At 31.7% G+C, this 12406-nt stretch overlaps 1 protein-coding gene across 1 annotated transcript in view; it reads right to left on the reverse strand.

Annotated features, from left to right (window-relative positions):
• Nucleotides 1-2247, reverse strand: part of LOC107442137 (uncharacterized) — a 136748-nt gene extending 134501 nt beyond the window's left edge. Inside the window, exon 1 of the mRNA XM_043047815.3 lies at nt 1698-2247. Within this exon, the coding sequence (XP_042903749.2) occupies nt 1698-1899 (202 nt within the window). The 5' untranslated portion in view covers nt 1900-2247. The remainder of the gene's footprint in view (nt 1-1697) is intronic.
• Nucleotides 2248-12406: the final 10159 nt, after the last annotated feature.

A 12406-nucleotide genomic window follows, 5' to 3' on the forward strand; every position in this document is an offset into this window, starting at 1 on the left:
ATGATAATATGATAATGTTACGTAATATGATAATGTTACATAATACGTAATAAGATCGTTACGCAATATAGTAGTACAACCGTAATATGGTAAATATTTTGAAACGTGCTTAACATTTTGAGAAAAGAGTATGCCTTACAGTAATATTATCAAAACTATTTTAATTTTAAATTTTTGAAAAAGGGGCCACTCTTCAAAATGCTGCAACTGGACACTGATAGTAAAGTTTCCTAATTTTACCCTGTACTCCCTAGTATGCTAACGTAAGATTTTTTTTTTCGAATTAGAAGAATTCGGTGCCTTGCATGAGCATGCTCCAGACTCAATTAAAACAATCAAAATTTCTGAAAAATCGGTTTTCTTAAACCTTTAAAATAGATTTGTAAAAACTAGATAATCACCTTACCGTTGTTTTCAAACGTACCAAAGCCCTACACCCCCCTACATACACACTCACTTGACATTCATGTGCAGAAGGAAGTAACGTTGGCATGATTTAAATCACTTGATTTTAATTATGATTTATATCAAGATTTAAATTATTTGATTTTTATAAAAAAAATATTGAGTTAGATCACATAATCGTTCTTTTTTTAAAAAATGAAACATAAATTATGATTTTATGATTTGCATTATGACATGATTTAAATTACTTTATTTTAATCATGATTTATATCGAGATTTAAATTATTTGATTTTTTAAAGAAAATTATTGAGTTACATCACTTAATTGCTTTTTTTTTTAGAAAAAATGAAATATAAATTATGATTTGCAGTTATGGCAAGATTTAAATTACTTGATTTTAATCATGATTTATATCGTGATTTAAATTTCAAGATTTTTTGAAAAAAAAATTATTGAGCTAGATCACTTAACTGTTTTTTCAAAAAAATTAAACATTAAATCAAAAATATTTTAAGCAGAATTGTTAATAAATATATTTTTATGATAGGGATATTTTTAAAGTCTTATTTCAATGATATTTAAGGGTTTTTTTTTTAATAAAATAATAAGAAGGGTTAATGTACGTAAATTATAGTTTAATTGTCAAAATAGACTAAATAAATAAAAGTCTAAGTGGGGAAAAAGTGAGGTGAAATTAATAAATTATTACTATATGTAATTTAATTATTAGCCGTACGTAGATTAATTTGTTGTTTAATAAACATATTTCAATTACTATTTAGATGCAAGTATTTTTAAAACATATTAAATATATAGTTTGTGTTTATAGACAGGGAATTGAAATGTTTTCCGATCTAACTACTTTTTCTTTATTTGATTTCTAACTGACAAATTCGGTCTTCGTCTTTACAAATTCATAAAGTTGTCGAGCTTGAATAAAAATAATCATATTTCACTTACTTATGATTTTGTAAAAATTACTTAACCATTTTAAGTTAGAAAATATCAGTGGCTTTAATCATATTAAAGTTTTATATTATAGTATTGAATTCATATTATTATCATATTATAGTATTGAGCATTATTAAAGCTATGATTGGTTAACGTAAAAAAAAATTAAAATTCTCAAAATTTTTTTTATTTATCTATTTATTTATTCTCTAACCCTGGAAAGAGAACCAATAAAATTTTATTAAAATTCTCTTAATTTGTGAAGACAAATTGCATGTCTTATTGATGGTATTATTATTAGTAGATTTATTAAATTTATTAAAATTATAAAAAAAATTACCTTTTCGCTGTTTCCAAATATACCAAACAAAGGCCCCTGCAAGTCCACCCATGACGATTGTTACGATAATTGTAGCTATTACAATACCGGCAACACTTCCTGAGGTGTAGCATCCATCCTCTTGGGCTTCCGCAACCGCGGAACATCCCAAGATCAAAAATACAACAGAAACGAAAGCCGGCTTGCGATTTCTTGGCAACATGACACCACAAATCACAATCGTTTTCCTTTCAGAATAAAATATCTTCTTTTTGTTAATCCAAATAGTGCAAACGATGGTGTATTGCTTCAGTAATCCCCAGAGATCATAGTAAATTTGAAAATAAAAAATCACTCCAAAAATATTAAAACACAAATAAAAACACAAATCTAATCAAAATGCCACTTATATTCCAAACTATGTCATTCGCGTGACACCTTGAAAACCAAACGATTTATCCAAGAAGAGAAGGTTTGTTTACTACAGCACGTGTGATTATCGTCTGCTAGATTTTAGAATTCCGCGGCCTCTCGGTAGAAGTTTGCTTTTCGAGTGGGGTTGCCATGTTCTACCTGTTCTTGATCGAAGAATGTGAGGTAATAATTTTGGCGACCATTTTTCGAAGCGCAACAGGTGTAGTGGTAATGCTGGGAAAACAAACTCACGTGGTCTGAGAGGAGAAATCAAGAATGTAAACAATTCTTTCTCGTTTTTTTCCTTTGTTTTCTCAATTTTTATTTTTATTCAGATTTTGTCATATCTCATTTGCGGGAAAAATATTTTATTGATAGCTTGAAAAAGCAAGAGAATAATATGCCTGATTTTTAAAATTGGTTATAAAATTATCACAAAAACAACCTACAAATAACGTAATGCACTTGCACGTTTGGGCTTTTTGCGTTGTTAATACGATATTTTCCTACACGAAAAAGAACTTTTTTTAAAAATGAAATAAATATTTAATTCAAACATTACATTTTCAAGTTTTATTTTCAGTAGATAATAAGTTTGTGTTTTTTTTCTTATTATTATTCTGCATACTATTATAGGTTACATATAATTACATTTTATTTCATAACCATCGTTGAACAGCAGACCCAATTTTGAGTTTACGACTACCAATGTTTAACTCAGTAGCCTCGAAATTTTGGACCCATTCTAGAAGAAAATGGAACTCCGAGATCAAACATTAGGATAAATTTTACCTTCGTGGAGGACTTTTTGATGGATCTAACCCGCGTTTGCTATACTTGGGGAGGAAAACCATGAAAGCATCCCACAGTAAGCCTGATGGCGTGGATACTCTAACCCAAGATCCGTCTATCACTGAGGATATTTTACGTCAGTACTGTGGTCGGTGCGAGCCAGGTGCGGAATTCGAATCGACCAGCCATGTATGGGATTTGAACCCGGTTCACCTCATTAAAGAGGCGAGTGCTCTATCCCTTGAGCCACCACGGCTCTCACATATACTTACAGTACTTATTATAGTATTTTATATTTCATTTACACATTAGCTTTAATTGAATGTTTTAAATTCATAATTTGCATACAAACAATCTGGAAGAAGGAAAACACTTTTTTAATTACTTTTGATTTAGTAATCTGATCTTCACCCACTAGGACTCAATCTTAAAGGTTCCAGGGAATGACTTCAAATATGCTAATTAATTATTGCAGACGATATTTCAAGTTATGAAATCTGGCACGAAAACGTAGTTTCTCTGAATCGACACACCTTTTTTCGAAAAGTTTAGATTTCTGACCAGCAAAACATGGGGGCTATCCGCAATCTGGAAAATACCGATCCAACAGTTTGGTCAGAAGAGCACTTCAAAGTTTGGACCCCATAATCTTAATTTTATTTTTTACGTATTTCGCCATAGGGCAAGACATTCCTAAGCGAATCGAAAAGTTTTGTACACAATTATTAAAAAAAATTTTCCAGTGCCCACCTGTGATAGCATTTTCGTCAATCCAGTCATTTACAAGGCAATTTTGTTGGCCTATCTTTCAGGGGCACCATATTAAGTGGGCCAACGTTGCTCCCACAGTGTGGACAGATAGTAGAGAGAAGGAAAGAACATCCATACCTAGCCCGGGATTCGAACAGAGAACCTTTCTGATGCAAGGGCAGTTCCCTAACCCCTACACAGGCCGGTCGGCCACAATTATGTAATTTGTTTACTTAAAGATAATTCTGTGAAAAAAATAATTTTTAATGGTTTATTATCTTTAATAATTTTGTTTAATAATAGGCTAAGATTTTTTTAAGTAATTGTAAGGTATACAAATTTTAAAGAACGTAATTTTCTATGACAAAATACAAATTTTGAACTAAATCAGTCCCTAGAAAACGAATTTCAACTATACAAACTTATTATAGATATTCAGGTTGTTCCGTGTTTTCTTTCATTTTTTCGCAATACACTTAGTTAAGTTTAAAAAATATTATTTAAAATTTGAAAGACGACTGTACTTTACGTGAATTTTAAAAAAACGTGGGTAATATTCGAAGTTTCGATACGTGAAGGTCATGTGATTAGTCCGGAGGCCTTTTTTCGACGATTTTCATCTTTTTTCATATCATCGAGCAAGGACGAATTTCAGAAAAGCCGTACTTTTAAATTTTTATCAAAATCTATTCACTCGATATTTCTTCAATTTTCATATTTTATCCTTTAAAGTTATGTAGTTTCAAATGTTATAAAAATTTGTATACTTTACAAGTCAAACATTTTTTTGACCCTTCCTAAATAAAATGATTAGCAAATTGTGAATAATTGTTAAAAATTGATTTAACATGAAACTATCTTTAACAATAACGAATTTTACAGTCATTAAAAAAAATTTGATTCGCTTGATAGGTTCCCGATTTATGACGAAATATGCAAAAAGTGCAATTTACCAAATGATCTGAACTTCCAGCCGTTTTACTGATTTAACTATTGGAACTGTACTTTTCAGGTTACAGCTTTACCCAATATTTTGAGAATCAAAAACCTAAATAATTCGGGGGAAAAAGCGAATGCGTATTCAGAGAAAGTATATTTTTATCCCTGATTCAGTAGCTTAATTAATCAAATTAATAAGAATAAAAAGGCTGGGATAGCCTGGTCGGTAGGGTGCTGGGCCCACGTTCGATAGTTCGTGGGTTCGAACCCCGCCGGTCGAATACTCCCCGTGTAGTAAAATGGTGACAGATGCATGTTAAATCTGCCGAGTCGCAAAGTCCTCCATGTTCCCATAGCAAATCAATACCTCTGGGGGTACTGGATTGAAGATTGATCATTTTCTGATTCAGGTCAAAATTTCGATCTATGGACGAATGAATGGATGTATGAATAGGTATGCCCTATAAACGGGTGTGACGTATGGGTGTGTCAGAAGTCGAATTCTTAGCCATAGATGGCGCCACTGGAAAACAAGAACAATCGCACCCCCCTGCCTTCACAGGCATACGAGATAATAAGAATAGAGTATAGTCCTTTGAATCCTTAAGTTTGGAACTTTGTAAGTTAAAATCCGATCGTTAGAACAAAATTGTTGTGGGTGATATTTTTTTAATACTGGTTTTACATAATACTGTTTCTATTAGGGTAAATGAAATTGTAATGCGTTTTGACTCAGTATGAGAACATGTGTGTTACACTGTGTATTAAATTGGAAATTTGATGTTTATCGATTCGTACCAGCGTTTCTATTAGTACTTCCAGGAAGGACCACCTCTATGTAGTGACTTCCTCTATTTACGATCACTTTTGGGAGGGACGGAATTTTTTCTAAAGACTTTACGTTGAAGAAAGCCTTTAGGAAGGTCCATCAAAACCTCTCCAAGCGATCGGGAAAACTTCAACAGAATTGCGGAAATGTTCAAATAAGGAAACACGAAACTGAAATCAAAACAAAAATAAAATCATCTAAATTAACAAATATTATTTTTTTTTAAATAATTGCGATCGCTGAAAGGCGATCACAGTTACCCATCCATTGGCAAAAATACAAAAATATTGTTCAAATGATGAAATTCTCTTTTATTCACAACTCAAAATTTTTATGGGATCTCACTGGTCCCATATCTTAAAGATAAACTCACCAATTTGATGCATAACAAAATTAAAAGTGAAAAAATAAATTCTAAAAAAATTATTCAAACAGCAGCGGTGGCCATAGCAACGTATGCAATGACGACGCATGCGCACTGTTTACTATTACTCTTGAACACAGTTGAAAAGTGTGATAACGTCCAAATGAGGTGAACACGCCATCAAACTCAAAACAACACCCATTTTGCCAATGGGTAAAATATTAACGAAGCAAATAAGTATATTTGTGTAACCTCTTTTTGACGATCTGTTTCAGAGATTGTCAAAAAGATCGTCAATCTAATGTTGCAGTCACAGTGCACAAAGACGATGCTTTCAAGGATTTATTTTTAGAGTAGAAAGTTAAATTAGAAAAGACGAAAGAAAAATTAATTTATTTCAGAAAAAATTAAACATCTGAAGGAAACAAACCTCTTCTCCTTTTTTGAAGCTAATTTTTATGATATAAAATTAAATGCGAACGTAAACAAAAAACATAATTGTTTTCATATATTTAAAATAGTTTTATCATTTATAAGTGGTAAATATGATTTTACTGTTTCAACTTCTGCCACACACATACGTCTCAACTCGTTCATAGGGTGATGGACTTACATCCATTCATCCACAGATCGTAATTTTGACCTGAACCAGGGAACGATCAATCTCCAATTCAGTACTCCGAGAAGTAGGATTTTTTATGGGAACACGGAAAACTTTGTGACCTAACAGATTTAATGTGCACCAGTCAACATTTACATCACAGTGAGTCTTCAACCGGCGAAGATCGAACTCACGACCTCTTGAACATGAGCCCAATGCCCTACCAACCTGGCTATCCCGGCATGTAAATTAATACTTGCGGCATTTGTGCATAGTTTTATTTTTTACGATTTCAGTTGGATGCTTGTTCCTGTAAATTTTCCTTGAAATTCGTTTTTCTCAGAATCGACTTTCATGGACATGTACCGTCCCCCCCCCCTCTTGTTCTTCGAATGTGTTCTAGTAAGGTATGTGTCCATTACTAACTGCAGTGAATAGGTAGCCTCAACTTTCCATACTGCCTATTATGTTGTCTAGGAAGGGGAAACTAGATATGAAGTAATATTATTTCAGCTCATGTAATGGATGACACGATAGAGATGTCTAAGCTGACGTCACTTCGCTTACCTGTCCATCGAAAATCCATCAATGAACAATCAGTAACAGATACAACCAATAGGCATGCGTTTCTATTGGGATAGGAATACGATTCATCCAATAGGAATTGGGTAAACGTAATGAGAGTGAAACACAATCAGAAACAGATACAACCAATAGAAATACGTTTCTATTAGGCTATGTGTACGAATCATCCAATAGGAATAGTGCAAACGTAATTGATTGAATGATAGTGGTACACTGATTTAGTTCAGCCTATAACTTGGACATCTCTATATTTTAATAACGTTCCTTGAAAATTTTTGTAAAACCAACTCATTGCGAGACCTTCAGACTCGCACAGCTTTGAAAAGTTGGAGAAATGCAAGCTCTTTAATTCTCGACAAACCAAGACGTGATGCAGTTGCGGCCTTCCGCTTTTATACAGACCACGATTGTCTTTCTGCTCACTTATACAGCATAGGCTTTTCCACCACGCCCTTTTGTCCACTTTGTAAATCTGGAGAGAAATTGGGCAGGGACCGCCTGCTTCCATGCGGGGCCCTTCATGGACACACTGAGTCCTCAAGATATTGGGAAGCAAGAGAACTTTTAATGCAATGACTTCGGTCTTCTTTCTTTGTTATCCTACATACATTTGTATTCGTTATTTATTTCATCTTTCTATTTGTACCTTTTGCCTTGCCATTAAAAATATGAAAAATATATATATTTTAATAACCGTCGTTGAACAGTCAACCCAAATTTTGATTTTACGCCTACCAATGTTCAACTTCGTAGCCTTGTAATTTTGAGCCCAATCCAGAAGGCAAGAGAACTCCTGAATAAGTACTCTAGAGGTATTGATTTGTTTTGGGAACTTGGAGAACTTTGTGGCCCCGACAGATTTAACGCGCACCAGTCACCATTTAATAAACGGGGATTCTTTGGCCGGCTGGATTCGAACTCCCGATCTCATGAACAAGAGTTCAACATCCTACCAACTAGGCTATCCAACTAGGCCCCTGGACATCTCTATAAGAAGTAATAAATGAAAAGAAAAATTTACTTGTTAACAATACATCACGATTACCGTATATCATATAACAGTTTAAAACGTAAACGGCTTTTATCTCCCTTGAGCCTTTTATATTTTTAAGAAAGGTCGACACAATTGTTAAGATTCAAATCCGTTAAGATTTAAATATTATAAGATTTAATCTCTTACTCTTGATCATTCAATTTTCATCACTTTTGACTTTAAATCAAATAAATTGAAATGGTTACAAAATGAGGCTCTCAAGAGTAAGTTTTTCGACGACAACAAATAAATTTTCTTTTTTCAAAATCAGAGAAAATATTTTAAAAAATTGCGGAAAAAGCACTTAAAATTGCAACAATTGGAATTGAATTCTAATTGAAATTTGAAAAAATTGGAATTTCTCATGTTAAATTCCTAAAGAAAAATGGCCCTTTCAGCACGTCAAATTTTAACTCTGAGTTGCACTTCTGCAGCCAGTAAGGAAGCTCGCTTGGTATTTTTTCATCTATTTATTCTCTAACTAATTATCTAATGCTAATTTTTTTTCTATTCTGTCGTATTCCATATACAATTTTCTATATAACAGGGCCTGCGCTAAGCATTCGCCCCCTCGCCAAATGCGATAAAATCGTAAATTTGGCGAATAAAATTGTGTTTTGGAGGAATGATTTTTTCCACTGGAAAGAAATATACATACATTCAACTCGATCCTCAAAATTACGTCAAAAGGAATTTTTCTAAACAAATCAGTATTTTTTATTCGATTACAGTAATTTATGGTAGATGAGCCGCATAACCAATTAGAATTGGGTTCAAATAATATAAGCCTGCAACAAACCACAGTAAAATAATTTTCAATAAGAAAAAAATTAATCATTTTGAATTTTGCGAAGACTTTCGAAAATTGGCGAATACTTTTGATATTTGGCTAATTTACTGACTAATAAGTTGAAATCCTTACCTTAGACCTAGAATACCTTTGTCTCATAGATTTTAATCATCAAAGCAAAATGTAACGCAAAGTTGAATACTCAATGCAAGTTTTATTACAATGATAAATTCTATAAATATTACTAAACATAAATCAAAATCTTGGGGAAGCATGGTGTCTATAATTTTATATTCGTGAAACCGGTTTCAGATGAATACCACATTAAAGAAAAGACTCTCAAATTTAACTATTTGATTAAAAAAATAATGAGATACTGAGTGCAAAATTATGCAAATTTGGAAAGAAAGTAAATGCGAAGCGTTGTCTTGGTTTTATAACCATGAAAATTAACATATATGTAAGATTTTACTGTTGCCTCAAAGATATGAGTAATAATTTCATTTCCATATGAACAAACATTGTGTTTTTTACGAATACATGTTAATAACATACGTCCTTTTCAAAAATTTTACGAAATTAATTTTTTAATAAAAAATTAACTTACTGCCAAACAATAGGAAGTCATCTAGCAATGTTTTGGATTACCTCGTCACATAGACTTCTCTGGAAAAATTTTTAAATTTGTTATTATCTCTGCACCACCTTGTTTCTTTGAAAAAATTATAATGTGAGTGTTTGTATTTATATGTTTGAAGTGGGATTAATTGTACTGAGTACTGATAAAGTACTGAGATGGGGGGGGGGGGGTTATTCACCGGATCACCAAACGATGAAAAACCAGTGAAGGAACAAGTGTTCCTTTACTGTTTTTTTTTTCTAAGTTAATGAAAATAAAAGATAAACTTTAATTTTCTTGTACCTTTAGTGATGTTCCGCATCAAAAGTATGTTAAAAATACGAAAAACAACTTCTAACCAGTGAGGGAACAGGTATGTTCCTTTACTGGGCATAGATTTCCCAGTGAATGAGCAGTATGAGTTAATATGTTGACACTTTAATTTTCAATTCACGATTACAAAAGAAAAGTTAACATTTTCCAAGTATTAATATGTTATAATTTCAAGAATAGGCTTGTTTTTAAATATTTGTATGGTTTATAAATTCATAAAGAGCATTAAAAAATAACCAAAATGAAGTGTTCCTTTACTGGGTGTTCATTCACTGGTAAGAGCTGTTCCTTCACTTGGTCTTCTTACTACTTGTTATTTGAACCTCCATAGCTTTAAAACAATATTATGTAAGTTCTCTACAATTTTTTACATAATTTGCAATTAGTAACAAATATGTTGACACTGTCATTTAACTAAAATTACGAATTTTGAAATTAATATGATTTTTTAAAAGGGGAGCGAAGCTTAAGTGTTCCTTCACTGGTTAGATTACCCTACAACCGAAAGGAAAATCTCAACAAAAAAAAAGTGTTAGTCGTTAAATGTCGTTGGATTGTAAATTAGCTTCCAGCCATGGGTTTCTATGTTATAAACCCTGATGATGGGCCCTAATTTCCCTAAAAGTTTGTTTCAATGCTTACTCTGTCCCATGTTACATATAACGTTTTTAACGTGTTTAACGTTTTAAAAATAGAATAAAATGTCATTTAAGAAACTGGAAAGAGAAACCAAGTGATGATTTGAAATCAATGTTACTAAACTATCTTAGATCTATTAAAAATCTCATGAAACAGAAAACAAACAAAAAATTGTGTTGTTGTGTAAATATTAATTTCAAAATATATATTTAAATTTTTTTTTATTTACTATTGGATAAATAAATACTCAAAATATTTTTGTCAAAAATATTAAAATTGTGCAAAAACAAGGGATAATTCCACATATTGATTTGTCGCGCCATCTACAATCGCCAAAGAGCCAAATAAATTTTAAACTTGCAAATATTTATAAAAAAAAAAAAAAAAAAAAAAAAAAAAAACATGTAGATGTTTGCCCGGGGTGGCTAATAGTTATACCTTACAAGCTGGTCCCTTTCTGGGATGTTTTTTTCTTCTTTTTTTTGAGTTTCTCAGGAGGCTATTATTCTGATACAGATCACGATACCGAAAATTATTTATAAACATATTTCTAAACAACTCGCATATTTATAAACAACTCATGACAGGAAGATTGTTTTGATAATATTCTGGAATTTGGAAACTATTACAAATATAGTACAGAGATTTCATTTACACATCTTTCAATAAACGTTTCAAATGAGATAAATAAATTTTTTTTTGAATTTATATACTTGTTTAATAGTTCTATCAAACATAGGCTTAAAATTGTTTATAGGTCTACGCGACCTAACTTTTAAATACTCGGAGTCGCACAAATTTTTACAACTCTGCAATTTTGCCATGATTTAAGTCGCCTCGATTTATATCGATTATTAATTTAATTTAAATAATGAATGAATTTTTTTAAATAATCACTTGATTATTTAAAAAAAAAATTAAATAATTTAAATCAACTGATTCCTTTTCATAAAAATTCATTGATTCAATTCTGAAAAAAAAAAATTATGATAATTTATTAATAGACTAGGAGGCTCCGCCCCCTGCTCGCTAACGCTCGCCAACCCTCGAGAATTGCTACGCAATCCTATGTGGTTCACGCCGTGAACCATGGCTCGCTGCGCTCGCTCGCCAATGAACACAATGTTCTAGCACAAAGACATAATATATTATCATCAAAGACGTAGTATTTTATCATCACAGACATAGTATTGTACTTATGTAGAAGATTTCTACCAATGTTCTTATTGACTTTTAAAAAAGTATATTAGCTATTTAGATTGTACATGGTGAAAAAAATCAAAACATTAGCTAAATAAGAAACATAAGCAAAATAAATTATCAAATATTGCTTCACTAATATTCTGCATTTTAAAGCGTGAAAATTCAATGCATAAATAAACGCGAAATATAAAAAAAATTCAATGCATTCAATACAAGCACTTAAACGTTTTTTAGACGTTAAGGTAGCTCCCAGTTGAAAAATATCAATTCAACAGCGACCTTTTAAAGCATTCTCACTTCAATTAATTAATTAATTCCTAATTGAGTTTAAATTAAATATTGTCTTGTTTTAAGCGCATGAATCTGAATTGATCAACCTGATAATGCTCACTCTGGTTATTGTTATCTGGTTGCTCACTACGTGCTCTAGCGCGCCGAATCCAATCAATTAAAAATGAAAACTGTTGCCAACGCGAGAAAAGAAATATCATCGGTTTTATTGATACATACATACGTACGTATTAGTGTTTTATATAATATAGATTTCGAAGGTTACGTTTTTTTTAAAATCTGATTTTATTAGAATTAAATGTTTTATCCAGAAAAAAATATTGTGAGTGAAACGTTTGTGAATTATTATAGGATGTGCATAACCAAGTTAAAATATAATAAAAACCAAAAACGAAAATCCTAAGCGTAGATTAAAGTAAAGTGAAACTTTTAAATTTTGACTTTTCCCTTTCTATATGTAAAATAATTTGCTATAGTTTGTCTCCCTTCGCCACGAAGTCTAAGGTCGTCTGCTGCTATGGAAACAAGACTTTCCAACTATGGACTCA

Source organism: Parasteatoda tepidariorum, chromosome 9 (genome assembly GCF_982258835.1).
Source record: "Parasteatoda tepidariorum strain Cologne lab strain chromosome 9, Ptep-v5.0, whole genome shotgun sequence".
NCBI classification, from domain to species: domain Eukaryota; kingdom Metazoa; phylum Arthropoda; class Arachnida; order Araneae; family Theridiidae; genus Parasteatoda; species Parasteatoda tepidariorum.